General features: G+C 42.5%; 2 protein-coding genes across 2 annotated transcripts in view; one reads left to right on the top strand and one right to left on the bottom strand.

Annotated features, from left to right (window-relative positions):
* The window catches only part of FOCAD (focadhesin), a 113,591-nt gene extending 105,908 nt beyond the window's left edge, over positions 1–7,683 (bottom strand). Inside the window, exons 1-3 of the mRNA XM_014952613.1 lie at positions 7,640–7,683; positions 2,720–2,823; positions 2,223–2,299 (exon numbers count right to left, since the gene is read on the bottom strand). Of these exons, the coding sequence (XP_014808099.1) occupies positions 2,223–2,279 (57 nt within the window). The 5' untranslated portion in view covers positions 2,280–2,299; positions 2,720–2,823; positions 7,640–7,683. The remainder of the gene's footprint in view (positions 1–2,222; positions 2,300–2,719; positions 2,824–7,639) is intronic.
* LOC106894092 (uncharacterized protein C10orf95-like) lies at positions 6,898–7,871 on the top strand. The gene is made up of 2 exons (XM_014952583.1): positions 6,898–6,954; positions 7,293–7,871. The coding sequence occupies exons 1-2, from the start codon at positions 6,898–6,900 to the stop codon at positions 7,869–7,871; spliced, it is 636 nt and encodes a 211-aa protein (XP_014808069.1).
* The last annotated feature ends 18,380 nt before the right edge of the window (positions 7,872–26,251 follow it).

Here is a 26,251-nt window from a genome sequence, read left to right as displayed (position 1 = left end):
CAAAATTACTGGTATGCAATCTGAATACGTTTTACGGCAAAATCTCCATAATGCTGCCATACTACTTTTTACCACTAGCCTGAGGCAGAAGAGAAACAAACATCCACAGGGCTCCTCCCCATAGGTTCAAGGATCTCTTTGTACAGAACCTCTTACAAGATCAGAATCGGGTACATACTCAGGAATTGCAGACATTTTAATGCATCAACTGTAATAAACATTTACAGCTCCACTGCTGTACATATCTCAGTGTATTTAAATCCTTTACTATACATGGCAGCAGGAGCAAGAAGAAGAACATAGCAAATTCAAGCAACTTGCCCAAATTTTTGCATCACAAGTTTTACTAAACATTAATGACAAACATACTATCATACCATAAGCCTTTTACATATTCCCTAGCATACCTACTGCCAGAAATGCTTCATTTTCTTTAAACAAGGCATTTGAAGTTAACAGTATTCCTCATAAAGCTATTCTGTGGCAGAGATCGTGAACAAGATTTAAATTTTCAAGGTCCTACAAAAAGATGCCTTCTTTCTAAAGAATGAGGGCTTCAGTTCTAAAGAACAGCAAACCTCTGTTCATTTGAGGTTTAAGATTAAACATTTCATTCTAATAGAAGGAATGTCTGATTTCCTCAAACTGCTTTTAAAAATCTAAATGTGGACTAAAATATTGAAACACCTAATGCACTTATCAAGTGAATCTTCTATTATTTTTTCTTTTTCTTTTCTTTATATGGAACTTCAGAAATTAATTCACACTCACATCCTTAAAACACTTTCATTAGATTGGAAAAGGGGCTTATCAATAGAGAGTAGCTTTTGCAGTAAGCTATACAGGAAAGTGAAAAATGTAGTTTATCCCACTGCATTCCAAGAACTTTATTCAGCAGTAAAACTTTTTGACCTACAAAATTATGCTCAAGTTCCTCACTTTGCTGATACTTGATGGTACCCATTACGTGCCCTCCAGAGCGATGTCTTGGTTGGCCCCAGAAAGAGAAGACATATGTCACAAAGTTGAATCCTGGCCTGATGATGGTTAGCAGATTACAGCATCCTTTTCAGGTGTCACAGAATTTAAGCAGAAACCAGCAAAACAATCAAAGCACAGCACAAAAATCAACCAAAGCACACCAGTAGCATTTAATGATGTGTAGCTGTAGTGATAAGCCAAGACACTTCAGCAATAGTTGCACCACAGGGACATTCTTCTGCCCTGAAGAAAATCCAACTGGTTCAAAAATGCTGAGTCCTACTCTGCAGTACAAGACACTGCTAGACTTTAGATGAACTCTAGCTTTCAGGGACATGATCTCCTCTCCTAAATGCCAAGTTGATCACAAGTGGACTTCTGTGCCTCTCTTTCAAACTTAGTAATTGTAAACCAATGTTGACTGAGCTGAACTGAAAAGACAAGAGACACCAGGTTGTACACACTGCTTTCACATCAATTTATTCCATCAGACAAGTGGCTACGTATTTAATCCTGAATTCATAACAGGAAGAGGAAGAAAATGGGAACGCTAGCAATGATCTTACCCCTGAAGATATATGTTTTTAGTAATGAAATGAGAGATTGCCAAAGCAAGGAAGGTGTATTTTTTTAAACAGCTTATTACTTTCTTCCTTCCTGTTCACTACAAGTACTATGATTAACACTTTATGCACCTGAGAAAGCTTCAAATGAACATTATCAGGAGCCAAGGGATGGATCTGAAAATAGAGGGGTTTGATCTGCTGATCACAGTGGAGCTGTATACAGGTACTCTTTGATGACAGACTGCACTAATTCCTCAGCTCTCACCACAAAGAAAGAAAACAGATCAGTCCTAAAGACAGTTCTATAAAGTACTGTCAAGTATTTCGAGCCACACATGACATGTGGTAACTCCTGGCTTCTCTCGAGATCACAAAGTCACTAAAAACGATTTAGCCCTACTTCAAACTTTCCAGTCCTGGCAAGTTTCTGATTTTCCTGCAGAGACATTATAGTGATAAGCAACTACATCCAATTCTTAGGTTACACAGAGAGGGCAATTAGCATTTGTTAGCAACTTAAGAACACCCTACTTCTACGGTTTTCTGTGTTTGAAGCAAAAAAACCCCACAAAACCCAAACCAAAAAAGTCTTCCTTATCACCTTTTTAGTCAGGCAGCATGCCTTGGAAGACAGGTTTCCACCGACAATTCATTTAATACTTTTAAAAAAATTACCTGTGACTGAACAACTGCATTAGGAAATTCAAACCGCTTCTTGATGTCATCCAACATTTTAGCTCTGTTATACGACACTGCAAGAGAGATTAAAAAAATATACTTAGCACTAGGAAAGAAAGCGTGCTATTTGACAGAAAAAAATGCACAAGATTTATGTTGTACTTAACAGCAGATGTAAGCATTAAAGTCTACCATACCACTCTGCTTTATGAGCTTTAACCCAAGAAATGCTGAATACTCATTGGTCTTGCACAAAGAATGGGTGACTGACAATTCTTAAAGCTGGAGCATACAGTTCCATACAGAGCACACAGTTCCATATGGCACAGCATATGTGTACTCTGACAACATTAAGTACATTTCATTGACTTAAAAATGGGACAGCTTCAGAGGAGCGTTCACAGTTTCTAAAACACTATTTAAAATACAAAATTCTTCACAAATTTTAGAATTAGTTCATGGAAAAACAGAAGTAAAAAAACCAAAAGACCCACCTGTGAGAGTGCAAATGGTAATGACAGTTACAGGCTGGAATACTTGACAAAAAAAACCTTCTCTATAAGTAGGAATATGCAGGCACCCACAAGCACAAAGGAACCTAAATTGGAGAGAAATCAGAACTCAGCTTACCTTGTTGCACACCAGTGAAACTGATGGTAAACAGCAAATATTCAGACATTTCAGTTTACTGTAAACACACCTCCAGTCACTTGGGATGCTTTCCTTAAAACAATTTAAAAACCTAGCACTTGCTGAAAAATTAAGTGTAATCCTTTGCAATATGCACTGAGAAAACATATACATGCACAGTACTCCAACCTGAGGACATGCTATCAGTGTGATGTGTTCAGAATCTTGCCACTTATTTTCAAAAAGACATAATTAAACCCACACGCGAATGCAGAATATGCAACAATAAATTCCATTCACAGCAGGAAAACTTAAAATTAATAGTTACTACCTCAATGAATATAAATTCCTGGCAGTTAAGCAGCAAAATACTCCCACATAGTTATGCATTACATTTCTGAAAATTTAGGAGGAAAAAACCCCAACTGTTAGTTGCACTCAGAATGATGCAAGTATGGGATTACGTTGTTTTAATTGCATTTTGAGACAATAAGTGTCCATATAATAAATGAACACATATTAGAGTCGACATCTTGGTTTTTTAAAAAAGAAATATGATTGCTACACTGAACAATTCCAGACATACCTAGATCTGTTGAGCATGTCTAATAACGCCAGTGGATCTAGATGCATTCAACCTATTTGTACGTACCTACTGAGTCACAAAAACCAAACCCCTCCAGTTTGACCTAACAAGCAGCAAAATGACGGAAGGTTTCTTCCTGGGTTCTTTTGACACAACCACACTGGAAAGACATGCTATTTGCCACCAGGTAATTTTTACTATTCATATTAAATGGAGAAACTAGAGAATCATTAGTACAGTACATATTTTCAACAGAAGTGACTAGAAGTCTATAAGTAGCCCTCATCAGAAACAATTCCTCCATTTCAATCAATCTACACCAAACTTCTACAAGATACTTACAATGCTACAGCTATATCAATGCAATTTAATGAATTTAAATACCATCTCAACAGTCTTCTGCATTCACCCTCAGCAAATTCACTGAGTCAAGAGTTTAGGTTAGAACAAAGATCTCCAGGTCATCTAGTCCAAACCCCTCATCCAAACTGCTCTGATTAGATCAGCTTGCTCTACGCCAAGCCCAGTCAAGTCCTGAAAACCACTAAGGATGGAGTCCCTGAATATGTTGTCCCAATATTCAACAACACGCAAAACAAAATTTTTTTTCCTAATGCCAAATAGGAATCTTGATTTGTATATAATACATTTTTTACTTGTATATAGCCAGTTTGTGCCCATTGCCTCTCATCCTATTGCTGTGCAGTTCTGAGAATGATCTGGTTCCATCTTTTCTGCATCCTTCCACCAGGATGCAGAATCGGCAATCGGCAATCATATTTCTCCTTTGCCTTCCCCCCTCCAAGCTGAACAGGTACAGCTGTCTTAGCATCCCCTTGTATGTTTTGTCCTCCAGACCCCTGACCATCTCCATGGCCCCTACTGGACTTGCACCAGTGTCCTTCTTGAACTGGGAAGCCCAAATTCTGGATGTAGCACTCCAGATGCTCTCTCACAAGTACCAGTCAGAGGGGAAAAATCATGGTCATAGATGTCACATTCTTACTAGTACAGACAAAGATGAGTTGACCCTCTTTGCTGCCACACTGCACTGCTGATCACATTCATAGAATCATAGAATTGTCTAGGTTGGAAGGGCCCTTTCAGATCTAGTCCAAACACCAACCTAACACTGACAAAAACCATCACTAAGCTGTATCTTTAAGCACTATATCTACCTGTCTTTTATATATCACCAGGGGTGTGACTCAGCCACTTCCCTGGGCAGCCTGTTCCAAGTATGACTTATAAAATAGAACCTCAGCATCACCTAAGTCTGGAGCTAGTGAAGAAAAACAGAATACACCCTTTTCTTGACCCAGTGTCATGCTTTTTGGCACTGAAGACATGAAAGCTATCAAGATTATGTCAAGACTTAGACACTGTGAAAAGAAAGAAATAAAACAGGTCAGAGGTTTTTCTCCCCTTCTTCAGTTTCAGTAGCTACTTTAATTTGGAGACTACTTTCTATTAATTTAAAAAATATAAAAAACATGAACAATTGCTTTGTCACCTTTAGGAACCATTGTTACTGCCCACTCTTGTCAGTATGCGAAGCCTCTTTATAAATAAGTATAACCACCAGTATTTCTTGCAGCCCCTTTCTCTTCTTCCTAGGAATAGCACAATTTCCACACAATAAAAAACAAGTAGGGCCAGGCTCATGAGAGCTGGCAAGGGGGTTGTACAGCCTAGCAGCGACAGCCTTGAAAAATACTGACAAGCTTTATCCCAGCTTTTAATATCTGGGACAGCATTCTCTTCCAAGAAAACACTTCGCACAATCTTTTCTAACATTAACAACTTAGAGCATTGTGTAATTTATTTCCACGTTGCAACTGACAGAGATCATTAGCATTAAACAAAATACAGCCCTTGCAAAAAATGCAGCGTCACCCTGAAACAAATCCATCCATACCCAAAACAAGCTCCACATGAGCAGTTCTTTCTCATTTCTCTGCCTCCAAAAATAAAAAATAATACAGGAATACTACAAAAGGGAGTAAGTATCTTGCAATTTCTTACAGTAGTCCTCTCCTAACAGATTAGAAAGGACCCTCTAAAATTGTTGGTCTCAGCAGACTGACTACTAAATATCCTAAAGCTTATCCCAGGCATCTCAACAGCATACCTTGTTAAGCTGTAACTAATTCCATCTCACTTCTCCTAACATCTTTTTTGGTTTGTTTGTCCTAAGCTGTATTTCTCTTATTCTCGTTGCTGAACGGGCACTCTGTACCATCAACCACACATGTAAAAAACCACCCAACACAAACCAACCCCCAACACACACATGCGTGCAAAAGACTAATTTAAAAAATACAAGGGAGATGAAAGAGACCCTTGCTTGTTTTCCCAACATAATTAACGTGCATGGTAAGTATCTGTGGTGGGTTGAGCTTGGCTGGCTGCCAGGTGCCCACCAAAGCAGCTCTATCACTGCCCTTCCTCAACTGCACAAGGCAGATAATATAATGAAAGGCTCATGGGTCAAGATAAGGACAGGGAGATCACTCAGCAAAACAGACTTGACTTGGGGAATTAATTTATTGCCAGTCAAATCAGAGCAGGATAATGAGAAATAAGAAGAAATCTAAAGACACCTTCCCTACACCTCTCCCTTCCTCCTGGCATTAACTTCACTCACTCCAAAGTTCTCTTAACTCTTCCCCATGAACAGAGCACTGGGACAGGAAACGAGGGTTATGGTCATGCTGTTCCCCTGCTTCAGCATGGGGTCCCTCCCATGGGAGACAGTCCTTCATGAACTTCTCCAATGTGGGTCCTTCCTGCAGGCTCCAGTTCTTCACAAACTGCTCCAGCGTGGGTCCTTTATATGGAGTGGGGTCCTTCAGGAACGGATTGCTTTAACACAGTCCTCCATAGGGTCAGAAGTCCCGCCAGAAAACCTGCTCAAGTGTGAGCTCCTCTCAACAGGTCCTACCAGGAGCCTTCTCCAGCGTGGGCTTTCCACGGGGTCACAGTCTCCCTCATGCACATTCACCTGCTCTGGCATGAGGTCCTCCATGGGCTGCCGGAGGATATTCTGCTTCATCATGGTCTTCACCACAGGCTGCGGAGGAATCTCTGCTCTGGCACCTCCACCACCTCCTTCCCCTTCTTCTTCACTGACCTTGGCGTCTGCAGAGCTGTTGCTCTCACATATTCTCACTCCTCTTCTTTGGCTGCTGTTGCACAGCAGTTTTACCATTTCCTAAATGCTTTATCCCAGAGGCACTATCACTGATGGGCTCACCCTTGGCCAGCAGGCACTCTGTCTTGGAGCCAGCTGGCCTTGGCTCTGTCAGACACAGGGGGAAGCTTCTGGCACCTTTTCACAGACGCCATCCCTATATCTCCCACCCTACCAAAAGTGTGCCCCACAAACCCAATACAGCATCTAAACACTAAGAAGGACAGGGGCTGCTAGCGCAACTGGACTAGGGAGGGGCTGTCATGGCATCACACCTTCAGATCTGCTCCATGCCATTTACCAGAAGTACTTATGACAAGGTAAGCTAAGTTAAATAACAGAAATCGATCGCTGGGAGCAGTGATATCACATTTCCTACATTTACTGCGTTTTGCCCGCTGTTAAGGGCTCCTGATTCAAACGGGTTTTCCCACCAAACCAGCAGAGTGAGGACACCCACAAACCGGCGCAGCGCCCCTGTGCCACACGCACCGCCCTTCACCACTCCTCAAAGCAACCCGGTTTAACCGGCACAAATAAACTTTTTTTTTTTTTTTTTTTTAACAAAACCGTTCATTAGACTATGAGAAGATCCAGTTGGCATTTGCTATTACATGTTTGGGTTTTTTTTTTTTTTTTTTTTAACAAAACAACAAAGCAACCCACCCACCTACAACCGCGTAAGGGCACCAGTCGCTGTCAGGTCGCTGCCGGCCGGGGCACCCACCGCGGTGCCAGGGCCTCGCAGAGGCCGCCCGCCCGTCCCGCTGCACACACGGCGCGTCCCAGCACAGCACGGACGCGACAGCGGCCACCGAGGGACGGACAGACGGACGGACAGACGGACGGACAGTCCTCCACCACTACCCCTCAGCTACCGCCCGGTCCCCCCGCCTCTCCCAGCCCCGGCCCTGCGCCCCCCGCCTCAGCGCGGGCGGCGTCCCGGGAGCCGGGCCCGCCCGCACAAACCAGCGCGGCCGCCTCCCGCCGCTCCGCTCCGCTCACCTCGCCTCACCGCGCCGAGCAACCCTCGGCCGCCCCCAGCACCTCCCCTCACCCCGGAACAGTGAGGCGATCGGCCACCCCCAGCGGAGAAAGCGCCTGCGCGGCGGCGGGTGCATGCGCGGCGGCGCCTCCCGCGCTGAGGGCGGTACGGCAGGAGCCGCGGGCGCTGGCGGCCCAGGCCTGCCCGCGGTCGCACAAATCCGGCGAGTTTTTGAAAGCGGTGCCGCCGTAGCGAGGCGGGTCCGAGCCGCCGGGATGTTTCTCCGTGCTGCGGCATGGTTCCGTGCTGTCCAGGCCCGCCGGCTGTTCCTCGGCCGCAGGGGTTACCGTGTTCCGGGATGCTCTCCTCGTCCCACCCCGGTGCCCTGGGCCCAGGCTGCTCTGCGGGATGTGAGGCATTAATTAGTCTAAGGGTGGGCCGGGCTCGGGCCCTTCCTGACAGCCGAGCCGAAATGCAGGCTTGAATCCAAAGGCTTCAACAGAAGCATCATAACATGGGTTGAAATGGGAAAGGTAACTCTTTCCAGGAATTTGAAAAGGGCTAGATTATGATGTAATGTTTCCCAAGGGTGCATACTGTGGGTTGGTTTGAGCTGAAAGTAGTGAAATGTTGACAAGTGTGAAACAAAAGTAAATGTAGGTAAGACCATCTTTTTTTTTTTTTTTTTTTTTTTTTTTTTTTTTTTTTTTTTTTTTTTTCTTTTACTGTTTGTTAGTTTTGCAAGACTAGGGAATTGCTTAGTTTCTTAATGTACTGGCTCCAGGTTCACCAACTAAAGCCATAGGCAGTTTACGGCCTCCAAAGAGTCCTGCCCTTATTTCCATTTTTTTTTTTTTTTTTTTTTTTTTTTCCTTTTTTCTTTTACTGTTTGTTAGTTTTGCAAGACTAGGGAATTGCTTAGTTTCTTAATGTACTGGCTCCAGGTTCACCAACTAAAGCCATAGGCAGTTTACGGCCTCCAAAGAGTCCTGCCCTTATTTCCATTGGATTGGTGGGAAAGCACACACTGACACTTCCAAGAGCCACAAAAAGCCTGAAAATGAACCAGAGGACAAAACTGTATTCTCTTGAGCTGCTTCAGTGGGTGTGTGTGAAGTGAAGATCAGTCAGATCCTGGGTTATTTTCTCCAGGAGGCTTCTTCACGGTAACTTTTTGCCAGCAGCACATGCAAGTATTTGTGATGTGGCTTTCAGCTCACTACACTGACCCAAGATGGGCTCACAAGTCTGCTTGCTGCTGGAGCTGCAGTATTCCAAGATCAGCTAAAAGGGCCTGGAGGACCTTTCACAGTGATGCATTTCATTCCGTCTCTAGGTGACCATAGGAAATGGCATGAATCAAAATACAACTCTTAGTCTCCTCTTCCCATTCCATCCTTTCTGCTTTGTCTAAGAGCATCTTGCTGTTGACAGGTTGGTTCTTCATTGACATGCTGTGTGATATTTTGGGTTTCTTACTCTCCATTTAGTTGCCGAGACGTGGTGAGACATCCACTGCTGTCTGAAGTGTCTTGTCCCTGACTTATGCTGCTTGGTACCCTGTTCTGCCAGTAACCTAAGCGACAGCTAGACCCACAACTTTTGAATTGGGCTGTGAAATCACTGAGTCTTGAATAGGTGCAGCATAACACAGGCCTGAAGGCCACGCTGGACATGCAGAGAAGCCTTGTCCTGCTCCTGCTTGGGGTAGCTCTGATGTGGGTCTCCAACTCTTTGATGTCTCCTGGTCAGAATCAATACATTCCACATACATTTTAGCTTCCCAAAGATACTATAAATTACAGATCACAATAATAACATATGGGCTTCTCTGGCCCAAAGTGCAAGGCCCAATAGAGCAGACATGGCCTGTCCAAGAGCACTGACTCCTGGGATACAATGTCTTTTGCAAGACTCCAAATACAGCTTGTCAAGTCCCTGCCTGGTGTACTGGTGGGGCAGAAGCTGCTTCAGTCCCAACTGCCGCCACATCGACTCTTGCAGTATATAGACATGGGGACTGCGGATGTATTTGATAAGCTGCTTTGTTTTTCTGTTTGCTTTTTTCCCCCCATCTCGATAGAGGCTATTTTTGTCTCTTGCCACATAGCCTTTTAGCTAACCAGCTTTTCTTTTTGAAGCTGATGCAGAGCTTGCCTAGACAGGTGAAGTGTGTCTCAATAGCATGTTAACCAAGGAAACTTCTTTAGTCAATGTGCCAGCTCTGTGTTACGCCCAAGAGAGGAGACCCCTGGTCTTGGAGTACGGTGCTAAACTTGCTATTGTCCAAAAGAGCATTAGCCAAAATGGCTTTCAGTTAGATTAAAATTGCAATTAAATATCTCAAAGGGAAAGGAGCATATAGACTTTGGAAATATTTTGATGCTGACAGTTCTGATCCTGTTTATACTGTGGAGCATCTTGCTTTGAGAAGCTTCTCACCAGAGTGGCTCCATTCTTGGCATTAGGATAGGAGGGATATCACATCCATTCTCTGGACTCTGGTGTCTAATTCCCAGCACTATTTCAAAACCCTGAGTGTCATGTAGGTCATCTCAGGAGGGTGCATGAGGGATTGAGCATACATAACTCAAACACTCACAAATGACTTTTGGTAGCTTCAGGTCCTAGCTTGAGACAAAAGGAATCCACCTCATCTGGATGGAACCATTTACTGTCCTATTGTGGCGTATGAAGAAATCACGGACTCGTAGGTCATGCAGCAAGCGAATCCAAAAATCCAATTCGACCATCGACCCTCTTCATTGCTACACAGAGAGACTTTTATACACTAAGACAGAAACCTACACCCCCCATAATGCCCAATCATGGACTTACAAAAATATTTTTTTACCTTCTACTGAGCTTATCACAATAACAATTATTCTACTATCAAGACAGATTTCAGTTCCCAGGCTGTGCTCTGTTTTTTGTCAGGATGTGCTTCAGGATGCAAAACTTGTATGTCTCACTCCTCCCCTGCTCTCAAGGTCACTACTGGCACACACTGTTGCTCCAGATGCAAGTAAATCTTAACTATGTGAGCGACCTTTCACTGAGCCCACATTCTATGGTCTTGATTTTTTTCCTATGCCCAGAAAGAAGATGATGTCTGTTAATGGACGTGCTTAAATTCACAGACATTACTTTTGGTTGCCTTTCAACTTGCAGGTCTTCTAGACCCTGGCTGTGAAACTGAGATGCACTTTCTGTAGTTTTCTGAAGTGACGTTCCCAGTTTCCGAAGTCTTCCACTAAAGAAATACTTGGAATCTATGAAGGCAACATCAGTGCCAAAGTCATAATTGGGCTTGATTCAAAGCAGGTCATGCCAGCTGCAGATTATGCTGCAAAATCTGCTTTCACTAGTCAAATTTGAAAGAAATTTGACACTTCTGGGAGATGTCTCCAACATAATTTCCTGTTGGTCTTAATGTGGCCTGTCTGTTATATAGAAAACAATAAAAGTAGGATGCAGTTAGCTTGGACTGAACTGCCAAATAGGCTTACTACCCTCCACTTCCTGCAACAAAAGTTTTTGCAAAGGACAGTAAATGCATGAAAATTGCCCTGTTTACTGGCCTGTGAATTCTCTTTCAGGAAAGAAACTAGACTGGAGTCTTTGGCTTCAGTTACACTTTTTCTATCATGTTGTGGGGTTTTTTTATCAGGGGACAGTCCTTCTGTGAGGGGTGATGCGCTAGTAATGCTCTCCAAGTAGTGCCAGAGGGTTCTCTTGGTAGCTTTTGTCATGTGCTGTGAGATCTTCCAGTGAAGTTTATGATCCAAATGAAAGTCATATAGTAACAGCACTGATAATGACATAATCTGCGTATCTCATTTCTTATATGGAATTTTACCCAAGTCAGAAAGTAATTCTAGCTTTAAAAATGAAGGAAAGGAATAAGGAAAGTCACAGTTTAGAATTTATTGCAGAAATCAATAGCAGCAAAGGCTGCCATTATTAAAATTTATTTTTCTAAAATCTCTTAAGCCTCATAATAAAAAACAGTTTTAGCAAATGGGCTTTGTCAGCTATGTCTTTAGCCTTTATTATTAAGATTAAGGCTTATTTAAAATGCATTAAACTTTTAGATGCAGCTGCTTTTACTGCAGAAAGTAGCCTTTCTTGTTTTGGTTAGGGTCTTCCACACCTGCAGCTCCTTTAGTTAACAACAGGAGAAAGAAGCTTCTATTCTGCATAGACTGATTTAAATAAATAAATAAATGAAAGGCAAACTCCAAACCCTTTGGCAATGAATATATGTAAATTGAACAGAATATTCAGATATCCAGTATTATATAGTTCCATTTTGCTAGAAGACCGGCAGCGTATCTGTGACTAGGTTTACAGTAAAAAAAAAAAAAAAAAAAGGTAAAACCCCTTAGAATCTGACTCTGAGATACTGAGCACTGTTACCTGGATGGAGCTCAGGGTGTTTTGCAGCTCCGAGGGAACAGCTACATCAGTTGAAAGAAGGCCTTTATGGACACCAGTGAACAGCCACAGCGGTGTCCCACAGCACCTGGGCAAGAAATGCTGAAGAGGCTGGTGAGTTGGCCAGGGCTAGCCACCACCCAGCAGCCCCTACTGATGAGGAGTGTCTGGGACCCAGCCAAGCAGTTGAGCCTGTGGCTCAGGGTCTGGACCAGCAAGGTAGGAGGCCAGACACTCACCTGGCTGTGCCATGGCTCAGGAAGGCTCTGGGTGAGCAGCTCCTGGTGAAGCAACGGTGCTCCCGTGGAGGCCCTTCATCACACAGCTTGTTCCTGCAGTGGGGCTTGAGCACGGACAGTCTAACCCCTAGGGAGGGGGAAGGACCTGGCTCGTTCTACATGGACGTCTGCTTCTCTATTCCTGTGATTTGCCCTTAGAGTGGAGGGTGCCGGGGCATTGTTGAGTCATTTATCTGTCTGAGCAATCTCTTGGTGTTTATACATTTGCTAATTTGTTAATCTGATGTTGGTTTTGAGCACCTAAAAATGAAAATTGTAAACAGGTTTGGATTGTTGAGGCATGATTGCAGCTAAAATAAAGGGATCCCAGGAAGCTTTTAATTTTGTGCACATTAACTGTTAGTATTTCCTTTCATTATTGAGGTTCATTATTCTTGAAAAACTGCAAGTGAGGTAAAATGGCTTGGGATTTTTAAGTGGTGTATTTGGCACTTTGGCTCCTGGATGCAAGTGGCCAGATGGGAAGTTGTAGGAGACAGCAGTTTGTCTTCCAGCTTTCCTGACTGTAAAGCTCTCATTTGATTTGGAACCCCACAGTGGCATCTGTGAAGAATTTGATCCAAAAGAAATGTACTTGACATCTTGTAGGCCACATTTTAAATATTGTAATTTGAACCAAACTTGCACAGGTCATCCAGCTATTAATTTAAATAAATGTCTTTAAGTAGTTGCTCAAATTTGGTGATTAATAATGACGTAAAGCCTTCAAACTGATCTTCAGCTGGTGCAAATAAAGGTACTCCTGAAGTTGGTGGAAATTCTGTATCTTTCTCTGTAATCCTAGGAATGTATTTGTGTGTCATGTCATGAGAACTATTATCTGACAGAAATTAAGATCTGACAGAAAAGAGCTGGAACTTTTCCCATGTATTATTTTCTGTTTATTTCAGGTCCCTCCAATATCTGGGATCAAAAGCACAGTTACGTTTTGAAACTAAGATGGGGAAGTAATATTTAATGCTAAATTTCAGAGCACTGTTCAGATACTAATTCTGATATTTGTATCCCATTCCTCAAACTCAAAAAAAGGAGAGAAAAAGATCTGCCCATAGCTTCACAATGAAACTACAGAAAGATAATGTGAAGGTCAGAGATTTGCCTTAGTTCCACGTATGTTTGATCCTGCCTGTGTGCAGAGGGTTATACTAGATGATAACCTGAGACTCTGTCCCTTAATTTCTGTGATTTTATGATTAGCAGCATTTTCCTTTTGGGATATTTATGTGTGGGGAGGGTGCAGAAATGTGTGTATTTTTCACCAGAACAAAATGTGTATACTCAACATAATTTTATCTGAAATTCACACTCAAAACCAAAATATTTGCTGTGCTCCAATGAGTAATTTTATACTTGCTACATGACTACGATGGAGTAGGTAGACTTGCAACTATACTAAGAGTTCCTAGTACATTTCTGGAAAGGGAGAGCACTGAGTGGGTGATTCTCATTGACAACAAGAATTTTTAAGGTTGAATTGATATTCTTTCATATTTTTTCCAAAATATATAAATAATTTTCAACTCTGCTTACTATCATCTAGACGGCATTCCATTAGCATGGTTTTAATTGATAGGTATGAACATCCTGTGCATATATTCCTGCTGACTGGAAAAGGGAAAACATAACCCCCATTTTCAAAGAGGGAGAAAAGGAAGATCTAGGGAACTACAGGCCAGTCAGTCTCACTTCCGTGCCCATCAAGATCATGGAGCAGATCCTCCTGGAATCTCTGCTAAGGCACATGGAAAATAAGGAGGTGATTGGTGACAGCAAGCACAGCTTCACCAAGGGCAAGGCATGCCTGACAAGTTTGGTGGTCTTCTACAATGTGCTACAACATCAGTAGATTAGGAGAGAGTAAGAGACATCAGCTACCTGGACTTAGGCAAAGTGTTTGACACTGTCCCATATGATATCCTGGTCTCTAATTTGGAAAGGCATGTATGGAAATGATGTATGGACCAATCAGTAGATAAGGAACCTGCTGCACGGCTGCACTCAAAGGGTTGTGGTCAACGGCTCAATGTCAAAGTGGAAGAAAGTGACGAGTGGTGTTCTTCAGGGATCAGTACTGGGACCAGTGCTGTTCAACATCTTTGTTGGAGGCATGGACAGGGGGATTGAGTGTGCCCTCAGCAAGTTTGCTGACAACACTCAGCTGTGTGGTGCAGTCAACACGCTGTAGGGAAGGGATGCCATCCAGAGGGACCTGGACAGGCTTGACGGGTGGGCCTATGCAAAACTTATGAAGTTCAGCCAGGCCAAGTACAAGGTCCTGCACACAGGTCATGGCAATCCCAGGCGCAAATACAGGCTGGGCAGAGAATGTATTGACAGCAGCCCTGAGAAGGACTCGGGAGTGTTGGTGGATGAGAAGCTCAACATGAGCCAGCAATGTCAGGTGGCAACCTTCAGTTCTTGGACAGGTCATCTCAGTGCAATGGGCCTGATCAGTTCTGCCGATTGCAATGGTATAGACATGTCCGAGAGGAGGGCTGTAGCGTGTCTGCCAGCATAGGCATTTCAGTTATTGGAATCACGCTCTGTGATTTTTTTTCCAAGAGCAGCAGATTCTAGTCAGTGTCTGTGGCCAAGGGTGAAGCAATATTTGAATATTAGTGGAAAAGAGCATAATTTACAAAATATGTAAGGAATGGCCTTTGTTCCTGTGTGCTTGAAAAGCTCTATTAGCTGGAATAGTTTTAGGGGTAGCTTTCGATGAGGGGCAAAGGACAATACTTGGAATTCCTACAATGAGGACAAGCCCATAGGTCACGGGGAAGAAAGATAGAAAGGTGACATCGATCTTCAAATGCAGACTTCCTGGCGGCTCTGCCACTGCTTTTCTTCTTCTGGGCAGTCAGAGTTAGGAAACTATGGAGAAGATGAGAATGTGTGTGATGCTTGTGGGGCACAGGGAAGCACAAATCAAAGGCAGGGATTAAGATATCCTTAGTCCTTCCAGTTAGTTCATCCTTGCTGACAGACCAGCTTTCTATCTAGGTCTTTTTGGTTTGTTTTGGTTTGTTTTGGGTTTTTTTTGTTTGGTTTGGTTTTTTGATTGTTTGTTGGGCTTTTTTCCGTAAACACAAGCACAATAAACGCCACATTTATTTAAATGGACATCATGACATAATGTTATAAACCCGCAAGAAGACTGCTCAGAAGTAATTTAATATAGATTATCATTCCAGTCATTGCCATCGAGGTTAATAAGACTACTTATTTGTTTAGATTAACTCACTGTTCCCAAGACGAGGCTTTAATTTTAATGTTCTCTTTGAAACCTGTTGGATTTCATCTCAATCAGCAATGCCAAAATTAACACTAAGAGCTGGTGTTAGACCTTTTTGGCAAGTTCTGCAAGTAGTTCCCTTCTTTTCACAGAGGCAATGTTACTGATACGAAGGGGACCAGCACTGTGAGGGAAGACTAACAACATGAGTGAACTCACTGTTGAAAAAATGCTCAGTGAAACATGCTATTTTTTCTTCACTGCTTAGGGTGCTTTTGGATTTCTGTCTTTCACCTGCTAATTTATTTTTTCTTTTTGACGTCTTTCCATCTTACACTTTTTTACTGCCAGTTACATTCTTCAGGGATCTTCTAGAACTGTGTTTCTGATGGCTTATGTCATTCGGGCTCACTGGAGTTAAATTTCTTTTGGTTCCATTTTAGACTGCATTCTGGAACCCTCAAGATTTAATCTCAATTACTTGTATTGAAATGATTTCCAGGGTTTGCAGTAAGATTAATTATAGCAGCCGAAACATTTCTTTAACCCAAATTTTCCATCTTTTGTTGACCCTGCAAAGTGTCTGTGAATCTTACTCCTATTGAAGAGAGGTGTTTAGAACAAGTAGATTTTGACCCCTCTGTCTCAAGACCTGGACTCTGAAAGGAAATTGTTTATGATCCAAGTACTCCCCCAAAAATCTGGCAGCTTCCTGGCATCCATTTTTTACCCTAGTCTCTCAAGGTTTTCCTTGAGACGGGGATGTAAGTGCAGAACACTGATGAAGGATGTGCTGGGAACCTATTGCTTTCTATATATATTTGAGTATATCTATATACATATATAGTATGTATGTCTTGCACACATATATATTTGTATGTGTTTGCAGTTTGAAGTAGATAATAGTTTTGGTCAGTTTGAAATAGGATATATGGGAAACAGATAAATGGGGAATGTGCAAAAAAGAGACAGCGGAGCATTGAAAGGTGGAAATTGCAGTAGATCAGGGCACCACACTTTTTGCATTTGTATCTTTTAGAGAATTGGGGAGTTTTATTTGAAATTGTAAGTATAAGAAAAAAGGATCTGAAATTAAAGTCATATGGTGATGGAAGGTATTCTGGTATTGTGCATTGAGGGGTGCCTACCATTAGGAGGACTATAAACAGAGTGCAGCTGCTCTGCTACTGAAATCTGCTGAATTCTGGGGACCACAGAGAGCTTATATGGAAGGGCTTCTGAAATCTGAAATACAGACTGCAGCTCTGCTGGTCCCTCTCCAGCAGCTGGCAAAGCATTTCCACCCACTGTTATTCTGCTTTGATCCCCTCTGTGCTTAGGTCCTGGAGAACAGGCGAGGTGCCCAAGGACTGGAGAAAGGCCAATGTCATCCCAGTCTTCAAAAAGGGCAAGAAGGAGGACCCAGGAAATTACAGACCAGTCAGTTTCACCTCCATCCCTGGAAAGGTGATGGAACACCTCATCCTGGGTGTCATCTCAGAGCATATGGAGGGAAAGAAAGCTATCAGAAGTAGTCAACACAGATTTATTAAGGGCAGGTCATGTCAGACTAACCTGATAGCTTTCTATGATGTCATGACTGGTTGGATAGATGAGAGGAGGGCAGTGGATATTGTCTACCTTGACTTCAGCAAGGCTTTTGACACCGTCTCCCACAGCATCCTCATAGGCAAGCTTAAGAAGTGTGGGTTAGATGAATGGACAGTTAAGTGGATTGATAACTGGCTAACAGAGAGAACCCAGAGGGTTGTGATTAGGGGCATGGAGTCCAGCTGGAAGTCTGTAACAGCTGGTGTTCCCCAGGGGTCAGTACTGGGTCCAGTCCTCTTCAATATATTCATCAACGACCTGGGTGAAGGGATGGAATGTACCCTCAGCAAGTTTGCTGACAACACAAAACTAGGAGGGGTGGCTGACACCCTGGAAGGCTGTGCTGCCATCCAGCGAGACCTGGACAGACTGGAGACCTGGGCCAAGAGAAACCTAATGAAATTTAACAAGAGCAAGTGCAGGGTGCTGCACCTGGGGAGAAATAACCCCCTGCACCAGTACAGGTTGGGGACTGACCTGCTGGAGAGCAGCTCTGAGGAGAAAGACCTGGGAGTTCTTGTGGACAACAGGTTGACCATGAGGCAGCATTGTGGCCTTGTGGCCAAGAAGGCCAATGGCATCCTGGGGTGCATCAAGAAGAGTGTGGCCAGCAGGTCGAGGGAGGTCATCCTGCCCCTCTACTCTGCCCTGGTGAGGCCCCATCTGGAATATTGTGTCCAGTTCTGGGCCCCTCAGTTCAAGAAGGACAGGGAACTGCTGGAGAGGGTACAGCAAAGGGCTACAAAGATGATTAAGGGCCTGGAGCATCTCTCTTATGAAGTGAGGCTGAGGAACTTGCGTCTTTTTAGTCTTGAGTTCTTGTGGACAACAGGTTGACCATGAGGCAGCATTGTGGCCTTGTGGCCAAGAAGGCCAATGGCATCCTGGGGTGCATCAAGAAGAGTGTGGCCAGCAGGTCGAGGGAGGTCATCCTGCCCCTCTACTCTGCCCTGGTGAGGCCCCATCTGGAATATTGTGTCCAGTTCTGGGCCCCTCAGTTCAAGAAGGACAGGGAACTGCTGGAGAGGGTACAGCAAAGGGCTACAAAGATGATTAAGGGCCTGGAGCATCTCTCTTATGAAGTGAGGCTGAGGAACTTGCGTCTTTTTAGTCTTGAGAAGGCTGATGGGGAATCTGATCAATGCTTATAAATACTTAAAGGGAGTCAGGAGGACGGGGCTGGTCTTTTCTCGGTGGTGCCCAGTGACAGGACAAGAGGAAATGGGCACAAACTTGAGTATAAGAAGTTCCACCTAAACATGAGGAGGAACTTCTTTACTGTGAGAGTGGTAGAGCACTGGAACAGGCTTCCCAGAGAGGTGCTGGAGTGTCCTTCTCTGGAGACATTCAAAATCCGTCTGGACAAATTCCTGTGCAACCTGCTCTAGGTAGACCCACTTCAGTGGGGGGGTTGGACTTGATGATCTCTAGAGGTCCCTTCCAACCCCATATGATTCTATGATTCATAAAAATTACCTCCAGCTTCCTTTGTAGCACTGCGATTACTAGCCAGCTCCCAAATTTTCGTATGTTGAGCAGTCTTGCTTACAGCTTACAGCTTTCTCATGTGCAAAAGTAGTTATTTCTCATTCATACGATTTCTGGTTAGGTTTCTGAAATATGCCTGTTTAGCCTCTAAGGCCAGACTTCTGCAAATATGTATGTAATATAGTCCTCAAACTTTTCAACATTCTCATTTGTCAAACAATTATTCTTAGTAATTGATGAGCTCACTGTGAATTTCAGTCCCTCTGCTCTCCCATGCTACCTTTGTTTTCACCTTTTTTTCTCCATTTCTTCATTTTTTTTCAATTTTCTTGAGGGCCGAACTTTGTCTTCGCTGGGTTTAACTGCTTGTCCCATTTCATGCCTTATTTTGATGTCCTTGGTCAAGTCATTTAATCTCTTTTTGTTTTAATTCTCCATCCATAAAGTTGGGCTAAAACTACTTTCTGGGTTACAATGATGGTGTAATCATGAGTTCATTAGAGGTGAGAACAACTAAGACCCTATGGTTAGACGAGTCCTTGTCACTGATGAAGAGCTCTGCTTTTCACCATGAATTTCTCGCCAAGGTAATGCTAAGCCTTTCCAGCCTCTCACTCACTTTCTAGTGATACTGGGAATAAGGAAGGTTTACTTTTATATATGATGTTATATGATATTGTATGATATTATGATAAATATGTACTATATTTTATAAAATTGTATATATATTTTGTATTATGGAAATCTATGACCAAGGCATACTGTTCATCTCATGCATGGATTCTTACAGTGGCTGGCACAATAACCTGATGCAGCTGAAGAACATCACATAATTCCATTATACTCTTTGGTTGATTTCCAGCAGGGAGATCTCCTCTCAGGCCAAGAACCGAGGACACTGATTTCAGTGAAGTTGTGCCTTAATAACACTCGTGCATATGTCATCCCATACTGAGTACAGAATTTGACTGTGTTTCTTTGTCTAACAGGAGTATTTCCTCTAGGGGCTACATTGCCATGAGGAAATAAAAACCTAAATACTTCCTTGCAGTTCTCTCAACAGAACTTTCCAGTCTGAACAAGTTTCCTTATGTGTCCTTAGAGGCCTTTAAACATTTTTTTTTTCCTTCTATACTGTAACTTTGTGCATAGCCAAGACTCCCTTTTTTGCATTTATCTTTTGTTATTACTACATCCCTCTGAGGTGGCTGGTGGTGAGTTATAAACTATTTTATATTGTTTTCTAAAACATCCAGCTATTGCTCCTAAAGATCGCTTCCATTGTCTAGAGCTTACCAGCTAAAGTGCTTATTTTCTATTTGTGATTAGAAATGGACAAGCTGACAAAACCTCAAAACATACGTACAGTTGGCTAAGGCTTTTTGGCATTTGTTTGTCCTATGTAGCTTACTCAAAAAAAAGCCAACCCAGAGAGAGTATTTTGCCATTAGCTCCCAGCAGCCAGAGTGCCATTACAAAACAGCTTATACATATTCCTTGTCATATGTGTAAGATCAGCTATAGGCTTGGGTTTTTAAGCTTTGATTCAGACCAGCATCTTAACATTGCAATCAAATTATCTGGCTTGGAATAGAAATGGGCTATAATTTTATATCTTGTCTGCATAAGGAAATTGAAAGATCTCAAATACTGAGAAATTTGAACTGATGATATATTTAAGGGGCACTGTGGTTTCCTATATATCCAGTAATATTAGCTGTTTCAGATAGTTGATTTTTTAAAACATTTAAAACCAAGGCACGTCTAAAAGTCCATGTATTTGAGCCACAAAATTTGAGCATCAGAAAGTAAATATAAACAGCTGTGTTTGAAGCCCAGAGTACAATTTCAGTGTGTCCGAGTGACTTGGGGAGCAGTCTACTTTTTTGTGACATAAGAAGTATTTGCCTCATGTAAGGAAATAATACAGAAAGGCAGCAGTTCTTTTCAGCTGTGTGTGGAGTCACCAGCAGCATAGCTATGAAATATGCAATGAAATACGTTAGGCTGGGTGCAATGCTGCCCTGACACAGCTATGCTGCTTCCAGAGTTAGCTGTCCACTGAGCAGAAATGTTGACTCATGTCGCATCTAAGTCAGGGATCATAGAATCATAGAATCATATGGGGTTGGAAGGGACCTCTGGAGATCGTCTAGTCCAACCCCCCCACCAGAGCGGGTCTACCTCGAGCATGTCACACAGGAACTTGTCCAGACGGATTTTGAATGTCTCCAGAGAAGGACACTCCAGCACCTCTCTGGGCAGCCTGTTCCAGTGCTCTACCACTCTCACAGTAAAGAAGTTCCTCCTCATGTTTAGGTGGAACTTCTTATACTCAAGTTTGTGCCCATTTCCTCTTGTCCTGTCACTGGGCACCACCGAGAAAAGACCAGCCCCATCCTCCTGACACCCTCCCTTTAAGTATTTGTATGCATTAATTAGATCTCCCCTAAGCCTTCTCTTCTCAAGACTAAAAAGACCCAAGTCCCTCAGCCTCTTTTTATGTGTGATCTGTGCATCACTCTTCACAGCGTGATGTAGGTATGTCTGAAGGTGACTGAACACAGGGACTGGTGCCCACTGGGAAGCCTACGGGTACTTCAGCAGACATAAAACATGCAAGCATTTTTAGCATTGCAGTAGCTGATTTCATGAACCTTCAGGTAAACGCCTTTAAGAACACGACCCAAGTGTCTCTCAGTTTCCAGAAGCTGTGTAATTACTCTATGTTAAACCCTGTTTTAAGAGTACTGGATAGTACTACTAGAAAATTGCCTTCACCTTTTTAGCTCTCTAGTTCTTTGTGCCAGGGATTTGCACATTCATATGCACATAATTGCATCCATCTGCCGAAGTGAGATCAAAGAATGTTTATTTTAACGGTTAATCCTAAATGAAGAAAACTGTTGCACCGGTTTGTCCTTTAACCAGCTCAAGATCATTCTTTTATTCTGCTTCTGTCAACTAAAGACTATGCTTGGAGTTTGTGAGACTGATACTTTAAATGGCTGTAATTGCATCACAATGCCTTCATCTTGAATACAGATGCTAGTTTTGATTTCTTTTTTGGTTTAATCAACATTGCTTCACAACTGACATATATAAAGCTACTCCCTTTTCTCTTTCAAATTTGAGCCTGAATCTGCAGTTGTTTCTCAGTAATTATTACTCAACTGAGTGGTCTCAGTTAAGCAGTTAAAAAGACTATTAAATTGAACAAAGTCACACTGATGTGCAATATAGAAAAACTGCTTATATTGACTCAGTCCCATTCTAAGTGAAGAGGGAAGTATTTTTGTACAAATATGTAAGAAATAAAAATCAGTGTAGAAGGACTCCAGAGGACCATCCAGCTCTGTTTCTTCCAATAGAATCCCCAGCTAGGGAGACGAATACAAAATGTGAGTCTCTGCCAGAAAACTCACACATTGAAAGGATTCTGGAAAATAGAATTTTCTCACTGGTATCTGTTAAGAATAAATGAATTTTTTGACTGTCTGACAGCCTTACTCTGAACTGTAACGCAAGCTAGAAGTATCAAAGAAAAAACATCTCCCTTTAGTGGGAGACTTTTTGTTTTCTTCTTTCCTCTTTCTTCTGTGGATAAAAATGAAAAATCCAGCAACCCCGATGATACAGCGTAGCAGAGAGGCTTTATTCCTGGACACCTTCTCTCTTGCTAAGCCAGTTTGGATATCACCAGCTGTACTAGAGCTACTATTGTTTGCCTATGCTGAAGTTTTAGTTCTTATCTCACTTTCTTTTCAAGTGGCCTGCATATAAAAGCTGTTTTACTCATCTACACTCTAATTCTGCTAAAACAAAAATGCAAAAGATACCATAAAGTAAGAGAACATCCATTAAAGTGATTATAGCATTGTCACTTTCAGGAAAAATTCCCTAAGATTCAAAAGGGACTGTGGTTTCTTGACTTCAGCATAAAAGCTAGCAGGAACACAGGGACGCATACTCTGTGGAGACAAAAGTCAGTTCCTCTTTTCACTTGTCTGATTCATTCTCTTTCGCAGTCCATACACCTAGTGCTGCCAGGCTTAAAAGCATCCTTACTTTCTCAGAAATCAGTATATCAGGTGGAAAGAAAAATATCAAATCCCATCTTTACCGCCTCCTGAGAAAAGCAGGGCAAATAAATAAACAAATGGAGGTACAAGTATATCTTGTATGTCATCATGGCTCTTAACTTGCAAGATAGTCGTCATATTTACAGATTTTAAAATGGGAAATGCTTCTTCTATCCTTACCATGAATCCTGATAAGTGGATGTACATTCAGGATCAGCCCCTCTCTGACCTCTCTTCTCTTTTGCTGTCACTATGCATCATTTGCCTTGGTATACAAAGGGAGAAATGAATTTTACATAGGCAGAAAGGTTATAATATATTAAGTAATAATTATTTCCAGAACAAACTCGGGAAGACTAATTCAAATCTTTGCAGAAGAGGAAAAGCTGAAGGAGGTGGAAAAGAAATAGAAATATTCCGACTTACAGTGATGCTTTTATTTTTGCATTTGACTGCTCTGATGTTCTACTTTGTTCCTACTCAGCCAAACAAAACTATGAGGTAACTTATACAGAGAAATTGTCTGTACTTTTTTTTTTTTTCCATTCAAATTGAGTTGAAAAAATACCCCTGCATCATAACATAATTTATTACACAGAAAGATGGGGTCCCCGACTTCTGCCACAGAATAGGAAGCAAATATATTCTTCATGATGTCAAACTAGGCAGTCAAGATCTTTGAAGAGTTGTCCAGAAATGTAGAGAGATACTAAAAAAGGATTTACTTCCTAGCTAGTAAGATTTATTGAAGACAGGAGTTCATGTATAATAGCATTTCGAACTGCAGTGATTCCTGTATACATTTCCTTAAGAAAATAATGCCTGTACCTGAATACTTCAGGGCAATGTTCTGCAGTCTTCAAGTCTTAAAGTTGTGGGTAAACAGAGAAAAAAATAGGGTTAATAATGAGAATGGAAAAAATTCCATAGACCTGTTTCAGTAACAAATCTGTGTCACAGAGCATTTCTCTGATTTCTGCATAATTGCTGTCAATAAGGTAATAGGTTTAATACTTGAAAATATCTATGCGACTACATATGTACGAGCTCAAATACCCACTGAGATACATACTTTTAGCTGCTTATGTTTAAAAATCATATTATCTTCATGTACTAAATTAAGGTACACTGAAAGGGTTATTAGGAACAGGCTGCCCAGGGAAGTGGTTGAGTCACCATCCCTGAAGGTATTTAAAAGACAGGTAGACATAGTGCTTAGAGACATGGTTTAGTGGTGGTTTTTGTCAGTGTTAGGTTGATGGTTAGACTAGATGATCTGAAAGGAGCCTTCCAACCTAGGCAATTCTATGATTCTAAAGTTTGCCTATTATTAATTCAAGCACATTTGTCTATTTTTTAAAGGCAATAATAAAAAAGCAGAAATATGTATTGTAATTTTCATACAACACCCTGTATCTGCCATGCTAAGAATGGAGTGGTAGCACCATTTAGATAGCAGAGAAGTACATCTCCCATTTCTTCACTGTGAATTTTAAGCTCAGATTAGCACTGTAACATGAATTTAGAATGTGGGTTGATGGGATGGAAGAAACAGGGGTGGTTTGGTAATAATTTAAATAATCATGCCCAGTTACTACTGAAAAATCATCAGTGCTTCAAAATTATTATTGGACTTAGAATCAAACAGTACTTCCAGGAGTTCATTACTTGATAATGAAAGGTCACATATGATTTGAAATTAAATCTGTGGCAATCGTGAAAGGCAAAAATACTTTTAGTGTAAATATTATTGTTATTACTGGGGATGTGTTACAGGCTCAACTCTGCACTAATGTGGAGAGTACATTGCAATTAAGCACCCAAAAATTAGTGTCTCCTGAATGGCAAGAGCCCCCACTGACTCGAAAATACATGTCAGATTTCCAATGAAACCAAAGAGTTCTAGACAGCTAAACACTCTTGAAGATCTATTCTCAGTCCTTGTAAGTCCCTTCAATGACTGAACACTTGAGAAGAGCAGCTCAGCCACAGCAGAAGTGGAACCTTTCTAGGAGAAGTACCAGGGATCCTTAGCCTGCATACTGCTCTGTTTGGATGCGCCCTGACACCTGGAAGCCCATTGCATTGAGTCTGGCAGCTTTCCAACCTTGCTGTCCTTGCTCATGTGCATAATCCTTACCTTACTAAATAGTGCATCTTTATTCGTCTTGAGGTACAAAGTTTTAAAGTTACCAGAATCAGCTTTGATGGGTCTATGGACTAAGTGAGAGTTCTTATGCATGCTGACTTGCTGGCTGGTCCAACACAAGATTACTAGAATTCATGTGAACTACTAGATCTGCACATTGCAATTTTAATACTTAATTAATAAATTTGAAGTCACATTGCAACTTGTGGAATTTTTACAAATTGCATTCATCCTCTTTGAGTTGTTAGTACTGATTTTATTGATTAAGACTTACAACATCTGTATGAAAAATAAGATATAGCTCAGTAGCTTTGAAGGGATTGCGCTAGAATTTGGGCAATATGCGTTTCTTATTCCGAAGTGGAAAGAGCCGAGGTAGGAGTCATGGACAGTAAAGAGGCTTCTGAAGAGGTCAGATGAGGACATTAGCGCAAGGACTCCGTGCGCCATCTCTCGGTGAAATCTGGAAGGCTTAGGGCAGGGTGTTTTAATCTCTGCGTATGTATCCTCCTCTTGAAAAGGATTGCCATGCTCTTTGTAGAATCATTGAGTTATACTTGTCATCAGGAAAATTATCAAAAATATAACTATCGAACAGACAAGAATAGTTTTCCGTGTGGCGAAAGTTAACTTTGGACAATGTTACGGCTGTCCGAAAGCGCTCATCCAACGAGCAGCAGTACCGTGATTTAGGTATTTGTGGTCAATCACTTCCAGCTCCTCACTGGCATATTCCTGTGGCACGAATCAGCCCGTTATCTCGTATAGCACGGGAAGGGAGATGGAAAATCGAACTCTTGTTTTAAAAGCCTCCCAGCCCATTAGTGGCACAAACAGCAGTTCGCGCTAGAACTACCAGTTTAATAATCCCCAGTGCCGCTCCCTGCCTGGGGCCCATATCACCTGTCACACCGGTGCGATCGGGGCGCTCCGGCCGTGCTTCCCCCCTCGTGTTTGCAAGAGGATTTACCGGGGGTAGGTTCGGAAACGTTTGTTCGTGAGGGCGCACGAGGCAGAGGCTGAGGTTCGGGGGGAGGAAGGTCCTCCTTTCGGTGAGATTTTGGCCGGAGGTCTCTCACAGGCGGAGGCCGGCAGGCGGCCTCGGCGCCTTGCCACGGCCCGGCTGCGAGGAGTCACCCGCTCTCCTCGCCCGGTAACGGCGGATCCCAACCACCGAGCTGGTTTGGGCTGAGGATCCCGCCCGCGGCTCTGCGGGAGGGAGCGGAGCGCGGGGCCGTTGAACGCGAGGAGAAGGAGAAGAGGCCGCCACCGGGCACCGTCCCGTCCCCGTCCCTCACAACCTGTTACTTTAACGGCCGGCGGGGCGGGCG

This window comes from Calidris pugnax, unplaced genomic scaffold (genome assembly GCF_001431845.1).
Source record: "Calidris pugnax isolate Ruff unplaced genomic scaffold, ASM143184v1 scaffold208, whole genome shotgun sequence".
Taxonomy (NCBI): Eukaryota; Metazoa; Chordata; class Aves; order Charadriiformes; family Scolopacidae; genus Calidris; species Calidris pugnax.
The sequence above is the reverse complement of the archived record's forward strand: the minus strand, read 5'-3'. Positions and strand labels throughout refer to the sequence as shown.